Raw genomic sequence first — 23,278 nt, 5'->3', positions numbered from 1 at the left:
AGACGCCCAGTACCTCAAGCATTCTTCAAACCATAATGGCTGATAATGGCAACAACATTTACCTACCGGTTAGGTACACTAAAGTTACTGCTTCGAAGCAAACATTTGTGTGCATTTACCTCGCTAAAAAAGTCATTTGTTTCTCGACTCACTTGTTTCTGTACAAATAAACTTACTAATTTAATTGTTCATAATTTGTCCCACGCTCCAGACAACTAAAGCCCTTAATTGCATCCCGACCAGCGCAATAATGATACAACTCTCACAGCCGCTCTCTCTCTCTCGCTCTCTCGCTATATATCTTGCTTTTACGTGACGAACTGAAAGTTTTCTCTCTAAAAATGCCCGGTTCAAGCACAAAGGTACACTGGAATATTTAAGGAAATGTATGCACATGCAAGAAAAAAGGCAAACTTCGCGCATGTTTCCTTCAGATACGGTTTGCTTAAAGATTCGCTCCCTTTCAATTTACGGTATATTTTATGCCTTTCTTAAATTTATTTTTGTTCTATAAAAACTCAAATTTCCATTTCATATCCACGAAAAAACAAGCTAAAACGCTAAAAACTCAATCACATCCCTTCTAAGACAGATCCCTCCTGGAGTTCCCATATCGTCCAAAACTCTCCTCAGGAATTGGACCAGAATTTAAAGTGCTAGTAGCAAGCCTTCGCTAAAAAGCTAGCGAGCAACCACACCGACACTCCCGGTTCGTTCGTGCTGTTCTCGCTAGCGCAGCCAGAACGTCGTACTCAACCGGTGGTGCAAATGAGTAGGAGGGAAAAATCGATTTTCTCTATTCTAGCGCTTTGCACACCGGCCGTGGCGGGATGGATGGACGGCTTGTGAAGTGGGTGGGCGTCACCCCGACCGGCCCACTATGCTGCTACGGAGGTCTGGGTACTCACACACACACACACACACACACAACAAGGTTCACCACGCTCATCGATGACGATGTATGTGTGTGTATCCGTCCGTATAGAAATAGTGTAAAGAAACAGACACCAACACATCGACAGTTTTATGGTGGCAGCGGCGGCCAAGGCGATAGTTTCCCTGAGCACTATATTGCTATTTTGTTTTTCATTTTACCCATTCTTTCTTGCTATTCTCGCCACTGTGCCAGGGGTGATCCAGATCTAGCCTAGCAAGCTGTATGGCAGTGGTAGTGAAAGGCCTATTACCGCAAAATCATGCGTTCCGTGTACACACGTGCTGATGATTAGTGGTTGCAGGCGCATATAAGCACTGGGAAGTGAGCTAACCTCTGTTCCTTATTTTAGTAATAAAAGGAAGTAAAAACAGTATAAAGACAGCAAAGATTGGAGATAATTACACAAATTGAGCAGTTTTTTTTGTTCAATAACCCACATAAAGGCATTCCTCCTTTATTTACACTAAAAACGACATCAGCAAAACTCCAAATCATGAAGCAAAACCCTTTCTCCTGCTGCTGGTTCAAAATCTCCACAGCGTACCACCTCTTTCAATATTGTCAAATCCGAAAACCTAATAAAACCAATTCCTTTCGAACATACTTCCCGAAGAGGCGAAGAGGATGCTGGAGCTTCCCGCTCTCACCACCGTGTTGGTTCGTTGTCAGTTAGAAGCATTGAAAAAGACGACCTAGGGAACAACAAAAAAACAACAGACTACGCAATTTCGCCCAGTACCACACCAAAGTGGTTGCGAAGAAGAAAAAACACACTCACGGCGTCATACCAGCCGTGGCACACTAACACAACCGTATCGTGCAGCCCGGCAGCACTAACCAATACTCTCGTCAGTATACGATTGAGCGTCCGAGCTGCTGATGTACCTTGCAGTGTAGTTGGCTTGCTGCTGCTGCTGCAAGGCGGTCGCTGTCAGCTTCCGTTCCGTCGGGGTTTAAATAGGTCACTGGTGCATGGGTTTTGCACCCCGACCGACAGAGCTCGGGCTTCGTACGCCGACGCTGTGGAGGAGATTCCGCTTGCTTTCAGTGCAATTTAATCTGCATCATTATACATAAAGGGTTTAATTCGAATATTTTAAAGTACAAACAATCGTTTATGTTCCTGCCAGTCCCGACAAAAAAATCTAAGGAATGAATTTATTGCTTTATTTTTTATAAAACAACATCATACAATTATCACAAGCTGATATTATATGATAATTACAACGAGCTGTATAACAAAAATGGTATAACAAAGAATGTCACCATTTACATCCCATTTCTATACTGGTTTTATGATATTTACGACATATTATAATACTTTTGTGACATCAACTGATATTGCAAGCCCATACCACCTCACCCCATACTTGCTGTGTTTCATATTTCAACATATTTCCCCGAACCGATTAGCGCCACAATGGAATTTCCACGTGCCACGTAACACTTTTGCATATCACTTACAAAACCCCTCCACCACGCTTCTTCTGTACCCTTTGCTCTGCATCATGATGACTTCTACCAACTACTACTTCAACATCCATTTCCCCCACCAAAGATAGTCATTCTACCGAGCAGCACACGTAAGGCAGCGAACTTGGTGCCCACCGCGAACGATCCTTGCGGCAATAAGGATCGACACTAGGCAACAGGGCAACGAACCCACCCTTCCGCGTACCCTGATAAATCTCGCACGGCAAGAGAAGCGAGTTAATGCTGACTGGTCGAACGAGTTCCAGGAAATTAAATTTACCAGACGGTCACGGGTGCGGGCTACGGTGCGAACCGGTGGGTGCATGCGTTGGCTCTTTCGGCTACAACGTTCCATCATCATTGTCGCATTGATACGGAGTCTTTTTTCTTTTTCTACCTTCTTTGTATGTGTAATGCCATTTTGCTAAGAAGAAATCAACATATGCGCCCCGAAGCCATCACCAAGGACACCAGTAAGGCAAAGCGCTCCTCATGCAGACGGGGGCTTTTTTTCGGCCCTTCCAAGATTTACGGTTTCAACAATCGAGCGAAAAAGCTTTTACTCTTTTTTTTTGCGTGCATTCTTGTAGAGGGTTATCCTTCAAGAAAATGGATCCCATCTTCATGATACCTACATCACACACTTTAAGGTAAATAAAAACAGATTGAGCTAAAGCATATTAACGCTTGAGAAGAAACAATGAACAATGGTACGTTTCTTTTTATCACAGATAACGATGAAAGAAAACTCTAAAGCAACTTTAAAGCAAATCCAGTTAATCCGGTCAGCACGAATGGACAACCACTTGCAAAAGTACAGATTCAATCGCCCGAAAAAAGGGGAAAAAACAAATGCTAAATCGATCTACCCACACACAAAAACCACACACCAAGCCCCGGACGGCAGCAGCAACGACAGCAAACTACAGCACTGATAGTAAAACGATAACGATGCCTCCTTCGCTCCGATCGAACGGTGACCATAGTGAAACCCTTTTTTCCTTCCTTCAACATGACAACAACAGAGCACACGAAAAACATGCGTTTCGCCCTTCCTTCACTAACGAGAGCCAACGGGAAAGGAAGGCAAACAAATGGCCGGGGCCCTTTTCATGGGCAACGGAACGAAACACTCATGACTCAGCGACCTTTAGGCTGTGGGGTCGGCGCACAGCAGCAGCAAGCAGAAACCCCGAGCGAGAAAAGCGTAGAGCGCGCCTTTCTTGTGCACCAAAGGAACTAGCAGTTTCTTTCACCCTTCATCAAAAATAATCGATCGTGAAAACGAACGTAGTACACAAGCGCCAATCCAATGATATTGCCATCCGATGGAAGGATTTCCGGTGTTTGCATTTGCTTTCCGAAGCATTAAAGATTTACTTTTGCCAAAATCGATGAAAGTGGTTGTACACACAGTGGCATTAAAGCCGGTGCTGGGTAACATATCTGCAAGAAAATCTCAGCTAAGCACTGCGCGCTGTCATACGTCTAGTCTTATTGTAACACACATAATTAATTAAATTTCCTCGAACATACCGCGCCAAGCCACAGCGTGACAATTCGAACGAAAAACGGTTTTCAATCCCACTGAAACATTTAACAAGAAAGCATCCGCCAAACGCATCACATACAGGCCAGAAGATGAAAAATGATCACGAAACAGAAAACTGTACCGTCATTCTACCGTTCGCTTCGGCAGGTCGAACGAAACTTTGGTACGGGGAAGCCGTCATAAGCCAGATGGAAGCTGGCAGCACAACAAACATTGGCACACTCCACACTGCCCTCTCGCTGCACAATGCACCACGTTCAGTTGGCAATATTTGTACAACGATTTCATTCTTTTACACTATTTTTTGCCCTTATTTCCCGAAACGAATGAAGTACCGGGCTGCTCCATTCACCTCAGCAGGTCGATCCCTCTCACTCTCTCTCTCTCGCTCTCTCGGGGTGGGAGGCCACACCACCCGTTGAACAAAGGCTGAATCAGCAGCGAAAACGCATTAACGCCAGCGAGCAATACCGAAAGCGGCGAAAATTAAATTCATCCAAAAACCTTATTCCCATCCTGGGAAAGAAGAAAGCAGCGGATATCCTCCATTCGCCAGGGTTCAGCCAACGTTACAACGCCGCGGATCTCCCACGCAGTGGCAATGTGGTGGTTCCGGTGGTGATTGTTCTCGGTACAAACGTTTCTGATTAGGATTACTGGATACAAATTTTGCAAACATACTCGGCCAGAATTTTGATTATGTGATCTAGAGAGCGGTGAGAGCGAGTGATGTGCTTAAGGCGAGAAGGGGGAACACGCCGCAGCGACAAAATAAACGATACACACGGCGTGAAATAACGTACACGCGCCACACGAGTGCTACACGGTTTCGGCGTGAAAGCGTATACAAACACACAAGAACCCGCACCCGCAACCCGCTACACGCTACTGTAATAAAATGCACCATCGTCTCCGCACGACGGTTGGAAATGTGATTCTCCATCCCGGTTCGACACAGCTTTTCGGAACGCTTAAAATAAAAGATGTACTACGGTTGCGCGCACGTGTGGGTGTAATTCTACGCTTCAACAGACAGTCTGTAGCGTTTTTCTTTTTGTGTTTGTGCGTTGGAAAGTGGTTAGGCACAGATTAAGTTCTCGGGTTGGTGTGCTTTAAAGGCCTCGAATGAGGATGTATGGTTGGAAGTGGATTGGAATGTAAAATAGCACAGCATTCGATGGATAGTTCTTCAATCGTTGGAGGTTCACTGTTTGATGAGTATTTCGTGAAATCGCACTACCTTTTGTCACCTTCAAACATGCTGGACAGTATGTTGTAATTCTAAATTCAGTTTTTTCCAGATTCTTTGAAATGTAATATATTGCAAAAAATGGTAAATGAGACAAGTTATATGATAAGTACATCTGCTCGAGAAATGGTCGAAAAAAGCTTTCAACCGATAAGTAATTGCTGTTTAATAATTACTCTTTTATTCTGTTGCTGTTTTCTTTATCAATTGCTGTTTAAATGTGTACAATTTCCACTAGAACTACCCGAACCGCCATTTTTAGTGGTAACGCTTAAATTCAACTAGCTATTGGTTATAATAGCCAAGACGGCAAAGCTTTAGCATCGGATAAGTAAGTAAACTTCATTCATAAGTAATAAAATGACATGAAAATAAATTACTTCAATTTAGATTTATTTTTCATACCAAATATATTACACCAAAACTCAGCATATTAACACTAGAACCGGCCGAAAAACACGTTGAAAATAAGAGCGCCTACGCAAACTTGCCTGTGTCAGGTGCTGGAAGATCTCGTCAGTGCTAACGAATGCTTCACATGCAATAGACCAGTATGTAAAAAATGTACTAAAAGAGTTTCGTACTAATGCGTTTCATGTGAGCCAGTTCCTGATGAAGCAAATATTTGTTATAGATACTTGAAATATTTAATTTAGGTGTTCCTTTTGCTTTCGAAAAAAAGTCTTGTCATCTTCTTTTGGCCATTTAGAGCTGTATTGACATCGATTTTTTGTAATGTTTCGAAAGGGAGTCACAGGGAGTTTGCCTATACTCAAACAACTTTGAAAAAAGACTTGTTTTATTATCATAAAAAAACTACTTATCACTTTTCTTCTTCTTCTTTTGGCTCAACAACCGTTGTCGGTGAGGGTCTGCCTGTACCACTTGTGGGGTTGACTTTCAGAGACTTATGGATTTACCCCCCATAGCAGAATAATCAACCCTACGTATGGCGGCACGGTTAATTGGGGGCTTGAACCCATGACTAGATCACTAGATTGTTTAAACAATTTATAGCTACAAGCCTAGATTTACTGTCATTCAACCCTGTGAGGAATAATTATGAACGTGTATCACTAGAAGCTCTGTAATGATATATTAATGTAAAGAAAACTGGTCTTGATATCTTTGGTATGCGGTTAATATGATCTCAATTCGATTATGTTTTTATTGATTGAGTTGCTAATAAAGCTTCATTATACCTAATTATGATGTTTGTGAGTTATTTAACCACAAGAAACCCTTAAATAATATTAACCATGTTTAAATATGTGCACATAACTAATTAGACAAAATTGTCCCATATGGCGGTTCTAGTAAGGTGAAAAGGTCCGGCGGTTCTAGTGTTAAAATGTTCTAATTAACAATTACTTTCAATTCTCTCATAAACGGTTTAAACGCGTGATAGTTCTGGTGTTAAGAAACTTTCATAGTTTATAGTTATAATGTTGTCGTTTACTAATTGACTAATGACGGTAAACAAAGCAACTAACAAAGCTCTTCGCTGCTTCAAATGATTATTTTCAGTTACATTTAGCGCTTAAAAGAGCGTAAGCTAACACTTGCCTTTTAACAATCATTCCAGCATCTACTGCAGATTACCTTACTTTAAAGTTGATGAGAACGCATGATAAAACCTGTCCTTACCTGAAAAGAAAGCGTGAAACGAAGAAAACATCAATTAGAGCATCTAGCAGACTGGATTATTATAGAATAATTAGAAAATTAAATGAGACAAACAGACGCAAAGAGGAGAAATTACCTTTCCTACTTAAGCCAGCAAAAAGGCAACAAACAAAGTCCGAACAACGACAAACGCAAGAGCAAAAACTGCACTTTGAGCCTCTTGGAAGTCTACTACTACCAGCCATAGCACAACTCTTTCGGGCTAGCTTGGGGGGAAAACAGCATCTCGTTACAATCAACCCTACTTAACGTTTCATGCTTTACCATTTCTACGAATGGTACAACAACAAAGCTCTAAATTGACTCTACCCAGTCCGGTGGTGGTGTGCCGCTCTTGGGGTAAATATTGTCTTTTTGTCTCGTATTTTGAAACAAAACACACACGTAGCTACTTTGCAGTGGACAGTAAGCGCTATTGGTTGTAGACGGTTTTGTTTGTCAGCAAAAAAACTCTTCAATTTATGCTGCAACAGAAAAAAAAGGTAAACTGTGATAAGAGAAAACTTGCTCTTCCTAGAACCACTCGAAGAAGCCATCGCATTCTACGGACCGAACTTGGCAGCTGGTAGTGCTCCGACAACCCCTTATTCTTTGTGCGATAAATATCGGACCATTTAAATTTCAACCATCAGGTTGCCTAGACGACAGAGGCAGCGGGTGTAGTAGTAAAAAACACTCTAATACACACACACACAAACGTTTCTCGCAAAGGGTGAGCGATACAAGGACGTGCATTACCCGAGACATACGGGGCAAATGAAATTAAGCAGTCAAACAGACGTGGAGGAAACGTTTCGCCTTGTTTCCCTCCGACGTCGATCTATCCGGTTTTGTGTTACATTTTCAATTACAACTTATCGCGCAACATCGGGAATACGGCTTTCGTCGCAAAGGTGAAGCTTGCGGATATGCCTAGCTTCAAACCAACGCCGCCCGCGAGTTTCATCACCACCAAAGCACCGAAGCGCAATCGAGATAGTGAACACAATTTCCACCCAAAGGCGTACCAAGGTTTTGCGCGTGGAAGTGGCCATAGTATACACCCTTCAAACGTCTTTTTAGTTGAAGTATATTTTTTTTTCTATCCTTAATTTACTCCTGCAGTGCCCGCGCACGGCTTCAGTTGTCCTTGCATGGCTACGCCGCAACAACGGGGATGTGTTTCAGCAGTAAAAGAATGTTTAAAGTCTGCCTCGCCTCCTTCAAACGCCTTGAAACGTTCGCAGGAAAGTGGCACAGACTGGTAACACACACATTTGCATATTAAAACACCTGCCACAAGGTCGCAGAGTGTGCACGATTAATGTGTCAGCAGTTTGGAAGACGACATCCGAAGCGGAAAAGGAAAACCCTGTCCACGGTCACCGTACGGCGCCGCCGTACGAGGAGCAAACCGTGTCGGCCTGTCGGTCACTCGGTCACCGTTTCGGTCAACATCATACAGCGCTGAAAGCGTTTGGATATTAGTCTGATGTTAGGTATACCTAACCAGACAGGACTTGCGACACCTTCCCTTGCACGGTGCATTCGTAGAGCGGTGAAGTAGATCGTGAGCAGCAGCCTTACACACTTCCTGGAAAGCAAATTAGCTATTCATGATATCCATTTACGTTACACTTTCAGAACACGGAAGCGAATCTGCACGAACGAAATGGATATTAAGCCTCTCTCGCTCGCTTTCTGGAACGAAAGCAGCAACGTTAAAAGCAAAAATTGCAATCAAACAGAAACCATCGGACGCTGCCGTGGCGTTTTCAGTGTCTTTTGTCGGCAGCAAAAACAAAACCACCCACGGAAAGCTGACAACAACAATTTGCATTTACCCGAGAAGCATCATCGTCCCGGGTTCTTTTCATCAATCGCGTCTTCTATCGATCGAGACACGGTTAAAGCAAGAATCATCTATCTGTCGAGCTTCACATTCGCTTCACCAATCTCCTAAGGGGCCTCGTAAAAAAAGATATAATTTTGCACACTTTCATCACATGTTCGTTCGCCGGAGCGCTTCTTCTTTGGCCATCATAAAACCATGAAATAAACACGCACACACACACACCACATGTACATACTCACGGGACAAATGAAGGGAAGTGATTGCTTGCGACAACGACGCGAGCACATTTCTAGCACCAACATTTGTAAAGCGAAAGTTTCGCAATAACCGTAACATTCAATTACTCTCTGCTGAGGTTGGTAAAATATATAGGAACGTAGCGTGTATTTTTTGTTTATTTTTGCTTGGTGCGAATAATATCTCCGAAAATTAAAATACGGTCGCACGTGTTTGGGTGATTGTTTTTAATATCGGCTTGTAATAATAGTGTGAACGATAGAAACGTGTTTATTACTGCGGCTGGATGGTAGAAAGTACACGCAGAAAGACACATTATATGGACTTCTTTTATCTTAATTAAAGTAAGTAAAGTTGCAGTACGACGCAGCAATAAATTCAGCTTATATTATTTAGTTTATGTATATTAGTTAGTAGTTTAGGTATATTAGTATGTTTATGTATAAAAACACATTTGTTGATGTGAATCAAAGAAATTTGCAATAAGATCTAGAAAATGTTCAATTTTCCATACATTGATTTGAGTACGTCACAGTCGTTGTCAATAAATGTTGTCCACCAGATTTTGTTTCAAAGCATTCTAAAATATTTTGAGTCAAATAAATTGTCAATTTAAGTCACATAAACTCTAATTCGATGAATAATAATAAAACCAGTGCTGCAAAATATCACAGTCAATATTATTAAAAATTCGAACTGAAACAAAATCCATGTCAGCGACATGTAGTCTATTGTAATAATCAGAGGTGATGTTCAAACAGTTGGAGTGACTAATAAATGCTTCATGACATGTTTGTGACCATCGTTTGGTTAGTCACTATGTTATTACTTTTTTTTACTGTTGTCAATTCTGAATAATGCCATTGCGACATAGTCATGACAGATTCTGGCTGAAACAAAATCATGTTAGCGTCACGGGCTCTACTATGATGATCAGAGGTGAGACTCAAACAGTTTTAGCGTCCATCACATGCTTGGCGACATTTTTTGTGACCAAATCATGGTCAAAAACCTTTTTGCCGATGATCATCACGATGGTCATGGGAGTGCGGCACTTGCGAGTGGTTCCACGAAACATAATGAACATGTTTTCTCGCTCTGTTTGACCCGACAGATAATCAAAACAGACAGAGGGAGAAAGCATGCTGTTTGATCATTGATGATTGAGCCCTCACACCAAGTTCATTCCAATAATGTCATGATTATCGCCGACAAAAATGCCGTGACCAAGTGTGTGACCAAGAGTTGGATGGTAAAAAAAATGTTACCAAGCATGTGATAGGTCCACCAACTGTTTGAGTATCACCCCTGATCATCACAGTAGTGTACGTGAGCTGACTTGAACTTTTCTTGCACTTTTCACATCCAAAAAAATAATGTGATTATACTAGCGACGGAATTAACCTCAGCTTGTCAGTAAGAGTATCGCCGTTGACTCGAGCATTGTCATGTCGCTTTCGGCATGACATGACGCAATTTCATTGAGTATCAGCAATGAACATCAAACTAACACACGAATATTTTAATTGTTTTCGGTGGTGATCGTCACGGGATGCTCATGACATTTTGCAGCACGGGTTACAGGCGTTGTTGCCAAATTGTATCCACCAGTCACCAAATGTAAGTCGCCTTCAGCCAAAGTAAATCGCCAGATTATGGTTCTTAAGTATTTTTGACTATAAGCTTCAGCGGAACCTATTTGATTAAAATGTTTTACTTATTTTCTAAAAGTGAGTGTCCCAAATTTCGTCAATTTACGTCACATAAGCTGTACTGCAATGAATAGTACATAATATTAACATTCTTAATTTCATTAGAGAAAAACAATGAAATTGCTCTCCTAATGTATCACAAGTCTGTTAAATACTTGGAAAGTTTAAATGATTACTACAAGAGGCAACATTGTTGATTTACAAACTTTCAAAGGTGCCTTATAGTCAAAAATGGATCCACATTGTGCAAACAAAATGGTTGCCAACGATTCCAAATTTTGCGGTAACAACTTTTCTTCTCTTTTCATACAAAAGTTTTTTTACGCAAATGAACAGTTTTCAATCGAATAACACCGTACCAATAAACACTACCGATCAAAAGCAACGATTTCCCTCGATAGCGAAACGATTGAACAGCATAAACCGATCAATTTGTATACGCATATTATGCTTACTTATCCGCCCAACCATTCGCCTCAAATGCCTGTGTATCAAGCTCTGAAAAATTCTTATATTTACAGGGAACCGAGCCACCATCAACCAAGGGCAGCGCAGCAAATTAATGAGATGCCTGTTTTTAACTTTGGCATTCTGCTACAGAACGATCATCATCATCGTTTCTGCATAATTTCATTCGCAAAAGCATGGAAAATGACCACCCAAACACCTTCTCACCGGAGGCGTTTGTACACTTCGCCTCTTTTCCATTGGAGAAGGAACGCGCAATGCCGTGCTTTCCACGATTCAAGCGTCAATTCCTGTGAATAAAATCCCTACATTCCTGCGCTTTTTGGGGGGCCGTTTCGCAGGTCGCAAACGAAACGGTTATATCGGTCGTAGCTAAATGGGACACAGTGAGGACAAGCGGGCGGGGCACAGGAAATGGGCAAGAAAATCAACGATTGATGAGATTTGTTCTCCACCACCATTGTTCCACGGGTTTCTTCCCTTAGGCGACGGAGCTGTGGCATTCTGGGTCTGATTGTTGAACACTCGCGTAACTAATGTCCGACGTCGTGTATAAAGGCTTCGTTAGTGTTTAACAAGCAGCAGCCTCATCTGCGAAAAGTTGTTTACTAAAGCAATCAAATAAAACACCCCAACTTCCCGTTCAGTAAAGTTGGTTCAGTTCAGTCGTTCATCCATTGAACAGTTATTAGAAGTGGTGATGCCCTTCGGCTGGTAAGATATGATATGAACTATTTTAATTGCTCTATTGTTTATATAAACGTCATCCAGCTCCTGTCAAATTATAAGTCATATTTTGCTCATTTCCAAGGTTCCTGTAACATACAATCAACATAACACATTGGGCATGACATTGCGCTGAGAAATGAGTCCCTAACGAAACCTTTGCCCGGCACACATACACACACACACACAAGAGTGGGCGACGGCCATCAAATCAGAAGGAATCACAATTTATATTGCCTCATTCCGGCACACTCTTTCCTGCCGGTCCCGCGGATTCATCCGTTCCTAACACACACGAACGGTTACGAACCGGCAGCCGGGCGTGCTAAGAGTGCTACTACTATCGGAATCGAAATCGGTGTATCAGTCCGCGGTATGCCGGTTGAAAAATGGACGCAACAAAACACCCGGGCAGGGACCGAAGCAAAACTCCCACGCGACGCACGGAAATATGCGATGACCGATACTATCATCCGGTGACGAAGTTTTTCTTCGTGCTCCGTTTTCTACGCTGTGTGTGTCTTTGTGTTTGTGACAGTGTCATGATTTCACCATTCACCATGAAATTGAGAGAGAGAGAGAAAGAGCGAAGGAGAGTGAGGGTCGTCCGTGACCGTGAACGGGGCACCTTGATCCGTTCGCTACGCCATCGGCACCCAAAGGGACACAGGGGCACAAGCGATATGAACGCAAGGGAAGGACGTTGACAAAGCAGGACGATCTCGTCGACGGAACAATTGCTTGTACGTACGCTGCTGCGAGGAAAGCAGCATAATATGCTCTACATGTAGTTAAGATGGGGTTTATTCTTCCCCGTGACTGCCCGTGCGGCTCAACCGCAAGCAAATGATTGACTATAAAATGCGGCAGCTAAGCAGTAGCGCCCAAAGCGTTCCATGATCCCTGGAATACTATGGAATTAAATTAAAATAAATTAACAATTTAATGAAAAACTGTGCAAATAGAAAACACTACCATGAACAATATTAAATGCTAAATCGTTACACGTAAAATGAAAAACACGACTCTGCGCCTAAACACATTCCTACCACTGTAGCTCGAACGCAACACCCCACCGGCGCCTTGTAGTTTCACACGATGATCACACACGTTATGGTTCCATTTCACGCAACTTCGCTGCGGACATTTTGCCTTGTGCACAAGCGATGAGTTTCGCATCCCATCGACACAGGACACACACAAAAGGGTTTTCCCACCATTTACCGAACTGCTTCGCTTCAACCGTTCCCGTAATCCTTACCCTTCCTCCTCAGTAGGTAAGTATTCCCTTTCCAACCGCGCATTTCTTCGAGAAACATCCTACTCCTCGTCTACCCAAAAGTCAATTAAACTCCAACAAAACGCATCCCCACCATTACAGCACAAGCACAAGCGTTCGTCGTGTATCGTGTGGAAAATCATGACCAACAAATTGCACCCTCCCTACGGCCACCTTTTTCCTGATACCTTTGCCGAGTCGCGCATTGTAAAGCGAATGGGTGGTAGCAACGAGCACAGGTACTTCCAGGAATCCATCCCATGCAAGCTCTTGCCAGTCTGCGCCACCACCACAACCAAAGTAGTAGTCCTATGGTCGTCATAATAAACGCTCGTCTGCCTCATTCGTTCACTCTACCCATAACCGGTGATTTGTTTAATTTTGATTACCTTCGTGGGTAGTTTGATTGGCCCAAGCAAAGGTATCGGGGGCCACTACTTTCCTTGCAGTACACACTGTCAAGGTCACATCGATAGAGGGGGGTTAGAAAGGGTAGGATGATCGGAATGTGTCACTACTACTCCGTTCGCTACGCACGTTTTTCCACGTTCGGTGGGTTTTCACGATTTCACCAAATGAAGCAATTGGGTGCACACGGTTAGATCGATTCCGACTTCTGCAGACTGGGTAATGCAATCAAATTCAAAGTTGGACAGTTAAGATGGTAGCACAAAAGTGGGGTGCACAAATACAATTTACACACTTTCTAAACACTACAAGCGATTCTATACTATGTTTCTAATATGATAAGCCGCTATTGTGGTTTCAATTGGTAAAGTGGTTCTCATTGCGAGATTACACAGTGGAATGGGATAGGAGTACCAACAAGTTTGCAGTGTTGTTATTCAAACTTTGACGCTTACTCAAATCAATATGTTTTCATTTACTTGATCGTAGTGAGAGAAGTATTGATCAGCCAGATCATGCTCTATGGAACAGAATAGATAATAATCCTAAGAAGCAATGTACAGGGTGGCAGCGAAAAAGTGATGCATTTTATTTATGTCATAAAATTCAAACCTGATTTTATATATCTGAGGAATCGATGTCTACAGTATATTCAAGTAGTAAAATTAAATTGTACCTAATTCAATTCAATCAACTATTTCTCTCTCTTGTAATTGAAAACGGATCTTAACGCTTTTCGCTTACAAGTCGTACGCACAACTTAGTTCGATATTATGTTCCAAATCTTCACCAAACGATTCTTGAATTCGTCCCAAATGCTCAAATCCTTAGCGACGTCGAACCTTCCTAGCTAGTTCCTTCCAAAACATATTCCAAAATAATGAAAACCAATGGCTAAAAATCTGAAAAAACAGCAAGTTATTCAGATGAGCTGATGAAATAGAGCAAATTCTCGTTTCGCTATTCCTGTACGATTGTTGCCTTCTCTGTTTGGTCTGGAACTGAATGCTGTTGAAAGCTACATTTGTCTTTTCTAAAAAGTATTTAAGCACAAGTATTTAGATGGCTTTTGATGTCAAGGAATAACATGTTAGTCGATAAAGGACCCCAAACCAACTTAGGTGATGCAATTAGATATTGTTTTACTGTAATTTGAACGGCTGGTAGAAAAATGCTGAATAAATATGATAATTTTGCTTGTTCAAAGATACTTCCAGAGTATTCAATTTTTGATAATCAAAATATACTAAAATTTTTGACACGCAGTGTCAAGCAACACAATAAAGGGACACTCGAGTACCTAAATCACTTCCACGTTGCTACCATGCATAGGTTTAACAGCCGATGAAATACAACTTCCCATTTCAGCTCTTCTTGGTACGTTTTTACTGTCATCGGAGGTGCAGTAGCTCACAAACATCCTAACGGCGTTCGATGCCACTGTGCTTCTGATATATGATACCCAATCCTCCATATATCGAATCTGAGTTCCCATTGCTTTTAATCGATTAGAAATGAATTTCAGAGATACTTTCTTTAAATGCCTCTAAAAGATCTTGACATGTTTATCTAGGATGTTATTATAGAATCGCCTTAAGTTGTCCATTGTGGTGCTAAGAAACGTTCTTCATCTGCGCCCTCGAACGTTTTGCGCCTTGTAATTGAAAGCCAACACTTTTAAACCCGGCAAATCTCTTCCAAAAAGTTGTTTCAGGGTGGTATACCATACCTGGTTACCATAAACTGCTACTAAAACACGATGACTTCCGGTAGACTTTTTCGTAGTGAAACATAACACCTCAAAAAAACACAATATTCGTTTCAAAAGATGCCATTTTTGGAGTTTACAAAGACATTGTTGTGTCCACTGAAGCGAAGTGACAAATAGGACAAACAAATATCGATACCTGGCATAAAAACGCTACGAATACCAATAAGACTACTTATACCTTATAAGATGCTTATGCCAAAATTCTTTACAATATCATGTTAACAATTTTCCCAAAAAATGTTTGATTTTCTAGTACAATCATATGCTATTTTTAAAAAGGAATACAAACCCTTCAAATAAGCTCATCCACATTAAACCTGCGCAAGGGTGTATGAATTATTCAAACCTCTACACCAAACCAAACCAATTCCTGGAACGTGCAGCAGCATAAACATCAGCAAACTTTTGGTCCGCAAAATGCTGCAAACAGCCGTCGAGGCAGAAGTTGTTTTCTGCATGACATCGTTCAACTAACAAGAAACTTTGCCCACCGGTCCTCTCTTTGTCGCCGGTCCTTTCGCACAGATTAGGAACCCGAGAATGCTTCGTTCGCAATCTGTATTCATACACACAGTTGCAAGACTCAACTCTCATAAATAGTAAAACAAACCTATCGAAACGAAAAAGAAACAAGGCGCAAAGTGTAGTAGAACTGGTGTTTCTCTTTTGAAAAATTACATTTCATTTCAAAAACTATCATCCATCAAAATGCTGTGGGGGTGCAAATACCCCCCGTTGCGTACTATATGCCTTGCCCGAAACCAAGCCAGCACGTTCAATATTCACTTATCGTTTAATGAAGAACCGTAGTTAGTGACGGGGATTTGCAGCTTTCATCTTCTTTCCTCCTTTGGCGTCGCTTTCCACTTCGTTAGCTTGTTGCAAAAGCTGCAACTTTCTTTCGCTAGCCCGATAATTATGCCCCGATGACGAATCACATTTCACTGTGCACTGCGGGAGGGAGCAACGTGCTAAACTGTGAGGAGAGAGCGATTCGTTATTTTTGCTCCTTCTTCGCCTAGTTAAGAAATGTGAAGCAATGCAAAAGCAAATGGCGAGTAAAAAGTGCTGAAAATGTTCAGACCCAAGGACACATACCCGTCATTAATTACGAATTAAAATAGCTGGAAAGATTTTTATCCATCCACGGGTGGGAATATTAAAACGATGACCTAGTGAAATGGTGAAGTGTTTAATGTGATGTGTAACTATTGCTACCTACTCAACCCCACCAGCACCACTGGCTGGGATCTGTTGAGGAGTAAGTATCGAACCACTCTACAAGTCAGACCACAGCTTATATGACGACACGCAGAGCTCGAGGCTGTACTCACGTGCTAGAAAGCTAAAACCTAGCATTACAACATACGCATTCCCTTTTCACCTTTATACTGTTTCAATTTGACCGCTTCGCCTCGATGGCGCGCACTGGCCCAATAAAATTCCCAATCCTTTCGGTCGGATAAAAGCATGCCACCGATTTACATTATTCATTAACCTGTTACATTTACCGAAGCAATCGTTGAAGGGGAGTGAGCGCTCGTCCCATGCTTCTTGGCACGCAGGCAGGGCGACCGGCGTTTTGTCTCTAGCCCGTAACCCATTCTCCATGGGAATGATGACACCCGGGAGGAGTTCAACAAACATATAAACCCATGCCAAACCTACCATTTCAGTGTGAATGTGTGTACTTTTTTCACCCTCTCTTTCTCCACGCGGATAAAGGTAATCCGAGGACAGTGTAAGGGCGAACATTTGCAAGGGCGCAAGGTCAACAAATAGAGATGCAACACAGTCGTAAAGGAAATGGTACAATCAAACCCGGTGCTTACGGCAGAGAGTGTGTAAAGGTAAAAGTGATTTTTTGAATTCCATTACCAAGAACGTACTGAAACGACACATTTACGCTAACGTGGGTAAGTAAAAGCGGGCCAGCTACGTCATACACACACCCCATACGCTTCGGCATGTTCATCCAACGGCAGGTGAAAAGGTGAGATTGATCCTGATTCCGTACGGTGCGGCACTCCGTGGTAACTCCGATTAAGGATCGATGTTGGATGGTGTGGGAGGAGGGTTAATCTTGATACCGACCGACACGCAATCGACGACGATGGGCCGAGAGCAATGTTTCAATTCCAAACGCTGTAAGTGCTTGCCACAGTTGTACAGGGCCTTAACATGTTTTGATGGTCTTGTAACTCTCTCTCTCTCTCTCTCTCTATCGCGCATTGCAGTGGAATTTGTAAAGTGTTATCGATTCTTTACAGTTCATTGGGTTACGTTTCGTGTTTGTGTTTGCCAAAAGTCAGAAACGCTCGAAACTGTTGAACCAGTTCGTCAAACTGGTAAAAAAACATTTAAAACGATTAAAGTATGATAAAAGTCACAGTAGCAAGGGGCATTTATCTCTGATAACGAGAAAAGTTTTACACGTCTGCTTTGATAAGCGAAAATAATCACACGCCCATAATAACGAAGAGAAAGATTATATTGTTATTACAGGGTGTAATAACCTACTTACACAGAGCTACTTATCAAGTCAAACAGACTTGTTATCAGTGCGGCATTTATGTAATGCAATTATATCGTTAGGCGGCACACGACACCACTCTGTCAACACTGATAAGAAATCCATCCGGACGGCAATGTGGGAAGATAATGATCGATCGATAACATGTTGCACTGCACTGATTGACTTCCTTGCACTGGGGTTTGTTTACAGGTCATAAAACGTATAATCTAGCAAATAGCGATTCAATTCAATCAATCTCAATAACGTAAATCAAACATAAATAAAAACATGATACTAATAAACAAATAATTTTAATCAAATAAAATAAATACCTGCTGGAAGGGCAAAGCGGCTAATGATTAAAGCATTAAAATATTAAACAATATATTTAAAGCGTTAAAAAGAGGCTACAACAAACCAAGTTGGATCTAGTTTTGGTATCTGAGCAAAGGCAAAATAGCATTAAAAGATACAATTTTATGTAAGCAATAGCTATAATTTATTGAAAATCAACCAATTTCAAGTAACTGCTCGAAAAAATCATAAAAAAAACTCTATGTATTTGATCAATAAAATGTAGAACATTAGAACTTACTCTTAATTATACTACAAAATAACTAGCGTCCCTTTCACGAACAAAACAAAACAAAACCAACACACTGCTTACTGATATGAACACTCCAACAGCTCCAGTATAATCAGTATTTAATTGTCTAGTTGTCAAGCAAATGACTCCAAAAAAGAAGGTAAAAAAGCCTTCTAAAAGAACAGCAAACAAAACAAACGGAAAGCTAAACATTCCTCAGCGGCTAATGAAAGCTCGACACACCAAAAAGGGCACCGACAGACACCGACATGCTCACACAGCCCAAATGAGTTGAGGAGCGTTTGTGGGCATTTCAAATTTTTCATGAACCAAATACCGAATAACTGTCCTGCCTGATTGCTTCCTCTCCAGTCTGGCACCTCTCCAGGCTTCTAACAAGCTATGCGCCGCTATGGAGCAACATTTAATAAACGTTCTCCTTCACTCTTCCCTCTTGGTTGTCGACATTAACAGTGTCCTCCGCCGCGTCACCATCAGCCGATCAATTATAAATGCTTTAATACATTCAATATTTATGCAGGTCGACATTTGATTTACTCACACACACACACAAAAACCTAGGAGGTCCACCACTAGGAGCGGTATTCACGAAAAACCCAATGATGGGTCTATTGTTTGACAGACATCGAGACAAAAACGGAACGAACGAGAGGTGTATTGTGTTGTGCAGCAAAACTAAACGAAAATCGAAGCTAAGAAACACAACGATCGACGGAGGAAGGAAGTACACACCAGCTGCATTGCCCGGGCAACGGGAAAATGAATCGATTCCGCCCAGGTGTTGCTTGTCACGAGCGATGACTACACGGCCATCCAGTGCGCCGCACTGGGGAACAACAAACGCTCAAGCGAACGAATCCTTTGCTAGGCTTGAGACTTACCACGGCCAGGGCTATGAGTTTGAGGTTCGTAGGTCTACCGAAATGTAACAAGCGTTTTAATAATTTTTTTAGTATGAGATACACATACATATGTATGTCTGTGGGTTCACTATCGAGGACAACAATGCAACAAGCCGGTTTGTAATAACAAGCTACAAATAACAGAATAACAGAAATACAATTAATATGTGGGCTCAATTTCTTCACTATGCCAATTTGAGGAATTCTGAAAAAAATCATTGGCCATTATTGCACGTTTGTTTAGGAGGAGTTTTCACATGCAGTAATCAAGTTTTAAAAACCACATTTCGTTTCAAAATTAAGGTCTTTGAGAGTTAGGGTTTTAATTTCTATTTAATTATTATTTTTAGTGATTATAAATTATGATTGCTATAAGTTTTATGAGTTCTGTAAGTCATATACAAATAGGACAAAGCTTTAATATTCTGCTCTCTTTGAATTGATTGAGTTGACTGGTATCGGAGTTCTGCTAAATACACTTATCATACAATTAATATTCATAATAATATTCGTACTACAATCATTCTATTCACACATGGAATATCTGGAAATACTCTTGCCATGTTTCGAGTCGAATATGAAGTGAGAAACATATGAGCATTTAAAGATCAGAGATACGTATTGAAAAACTAACTTCTTCTATTTGGCCAACCTATACAGTCTTTCAACATTTAATTCATTACCATGAATCCGGATAGTCAATCCTTGCTACAAGGGGACGGTCCATTGTAGGCTTGAACCCGTGACAGGCATGTTATTGAGTCGTACAAGATGACGACTGTACCACGAGACCGCCCCTAAAAACTAAGATATACAAATATTGTTTTGCCAAACCAAGAACATTTACCTTCTTAAAGACATTTCACAATTAAAAAAAACTATTTTTACATTCGTAGGCGCTACATTTAGACTGTGAGTTACCTATTCTAGCCAAATTAAATTAAATTTGGTCTAAATTGCATCTATGACAATCAAGTTTAGGCTGAAGTACAAATTATGATTATTTTTGTTAGAATTTATTTTTATTATTGTTATCATTTTTATTATTTTCAATTTATTTTATTATTTATTATAATTTATTTAGTTCATTATAATATTTTGTATTTTTGTTTTGTTGTAAAGTCAGTAGTTGAAATTATTACAGAAAAAACTAACATCAATTTAAAAAAATACGGCATTACTTATGCATGAGACTACATTCTATATTAGAAGACTAAGGAGTCTAAGGAGACGATCGTAGTATATTAATTACTTTCTCTTATAATAAAGATTTGTTCTGACGAGTTTTGGGACAAACCGTTAATCAGTAAAATTAAGAAGAAAATTCGAAACATCAAAAACCACAGTTGAAAATGGATGACTTAAATACAAAAAAAACATAGAATAAGAGACAGAAAATGATTTCTTACAGACGGCTGTCTTATACAGCCTGCCCCAGGTCTTCCCAAATGCGTTTCGGAGACATTCGAGTAACTCGAATTTTCGCGCTTGTTGAATATCACGTTTTTCAGCCAAAATATAGTTGATAAATAGTTATTTTTGATTAAAAAAAATTACTTAAAACACATTCCATACAATTCGTGTCGAAAATTTGGTTAATTGTGACATTTAAGCAATTTCAGACTTTTAGCAAAAACCTAATATATTCTGCATTTTACAATGGTTGTGCAAAATTGTACCGAGTTGACAAATGAACTGTAAAAAAATCTCATATTTCGAATTCGGGTAACTAGAAGAAAGACTGCACTATGAAACTGGACTGTTAGTTCTTGCTACCGAGGGAATGTTTGGATGGAAAACGAACCCATCCGGCCTTGCAGAAGCATACGCGCTTATTGATCAGATTGTTTGATCGTTATTTATACTTAATTTGCCCCTTATAGCCTTATTAGCCTAATTTCTAAACAAAGAAATAGTATCTTAATTTCGTCTTTAAAAAGAAATAAGAATACCATTACCAATCATTAAGAGAAAGCACAGAAGTAAAAAAAAGATTAGAAGATACTAAAACAGAAAACTAACATAATAAAAAGCAGCTTACAGATTAAATGTATACCATCATCAAAAAGCACCACTTTCATAAAAAGTGAATTACAACTGCAGTAAAAAAGAGCCCAGAAAAGTACTCAACACAACCCAACAACATGCACGCACACATATATGTTTTAAAAGCAAACTTTTAATACTCAGGATTGAAATTTACTACCACGAACCCAACCAACCAACCAAGCCCTCAATTTGAACCATCAAAAGCCACCACCCTGTGCCGCTGCGCTGCGTTGCTACACTAATTTTGTTTTACTTTCAAACGCACCTTGCTTGCCTGGTTTTTAATACACGCTTCAACCAGCCCTACAGCATCAGAGCCAAGCAAGAACGAAACCCGCACACAGCACGCGCTGCCGCTCGTCGATTGGTAAAAACTCCTCACTTCAGATAACGGACCGATAGAAACAACGACACGCATTTTTCAATACACAGAGACACAGAGATCCAGCACAGCCTTGAGAGAGAGCACAGGGCGACGGGGACACACACAGCAACCAGCGACAAGCGGAAAAAAGCAAAACCATACACACACGCTTTGTTTGCTATCTTCTCCGTCCGGCGCGGTGGTGTCTTCCCTTTTCCCTTAGTGTGCGAGAGGTGCAGGCAAGTGGATGGATACATGCGTGCGTGCGTGTTAGAGAACGGATTAGAAACTACAATGCGCTCAATACAAACAGCTTACGTTTGATGCGTGAGCGATAACGATGTATTTAATTGTTCAAGGAGCTTGTGTTGGCGCAATGAAATTAAATGTTATCGAATTTGGAGATATTTAGTGCCTCAAAAAAGGCAACTAACACCACCTGCGCGTTCTTTCTATTCCTGCTTTGTGTGTGCTGCCTGCTTGACAAGGGACATAATCAGCACGCAATTTGTTGCACATTTTTGTGCGTATGCACCTAGAAAATATACATTCCCTCTAACTCCCCTCCCGCTTACCTTCATAGGAGCAGTGACGATGGTGCCCGGTGCATCCACGGCGGATCACACAGAAGGCAGGACGCGAATCAGCATCAAACACACACACACACACGCGCGAAGGGTTCCGATTTTTTTCTGATCCGTTGCTTCCGCTACTCCCCCGACTTTACCACCCGTGCACCCACCACAAGCACACCATTTGGGACCAGTGCTGCAGGGGTGTTGGAAAGCAACAGAGTGGTAGAAAAATGCACCACGCGAAGAAGCACGGTGCACGGGGGAGAAGAAAAACAAACGCAACACCGGGGGACACCGGAGCGCAGGAGGCAAGAGAGAGAGAGCGAGCGAACGAGCGGCGGGAACACTTTTGCACAAAATGCACACGATAGTCGCACGCTGCTAGCTGACCTGGCCGCGGAATCACGATTACGAAATCGTGCGTTTATCGTGCACGGGAGAGTTGGGTTTTTGGTATCGCAAACCTTGACGCGTGATATTTTATCACGCAAAAACGCGATTTTATCCTAGAAGCAAAGAGCTGCTCGCTGTGTTTTTCTTCACTTGCACCAAGATACATAGATAACTGGCGATTGATCCAGCTCCCCGCTGGTCAGCAGTGTGGCCAGATTATTTTTGCGGTTTTCGGTAGGCGCATCAAAATTTTATCGGTAGTTTTCGGTAGGAGTTTAAGATTTTTTCGGTAGTTTTCGGTAGGCTTTGAAGTGTTGACCGGTGGCGGGGGGGGGGGGGGTTGTCGGAGATGGAAGGTAATCTGTCTCATAAAGAGCAGCAAGAGAAAATACATCTTTCATATATTTAAAGGAGATAGTTCAGATTTGGTTCACAGCAGTCACATGAGGCCTTTCTGAAGTGTCGATCTGAAAATTGTACTAGGGAATTTTACCCAACAAATGATTGGGACGCTCTAGCAGCAATCAAACGCGTCATCGAA

General features: G+C 41.4%; 1 protein-coding gene across 2 annotated transcripts in view; it reads right to left on the bottom strand.

Annotated features, from left to right (window-relative positions):
- The window catches only part of LOC121594527 (protein encore), a 67,831-nt gene extending 44,930 nt beyond the window's left edge, over positions 1-22,901 (bottom strand). For both annotated transcript variants that reach the window (XM_041917881.1, XM_041917887.1), the window contains exon 1: positions 22,345-22,901. Coding sequence is in view for 1 of the 2 variants with exons in the window: in XM_041917887.1 (XP_041773821.1) it covers positions 22,345-22,350 (6 nt within the window). In the remaining variant the exon portion in view is untranslated. The remainder of the gene's footprint in view (positions 1-22,344) is intronic.
- Between the last annotated feature and the right edge of the window lie 377 nt (positions 22,902-23,278).

The sequence above is a fragment of the Anopheles merus genome, chromosome 2L (assembly GCF_017562075.2).
Source record: "Anopheles merus strain MAF chromosome 2L, AmerM5.1, whole genome shotgun sequence".
Classification (NCBI taxonomy): Eukaryota; Metazoa; Arthropoda; class Insecta; order Diptera; family Culicidae; genus Anopheles; species Anopheles merus.
Note: the sequence above shows the minus strand (reverse complement) of the source record. Positions and strands in the feature narration are given on the sequence as shown.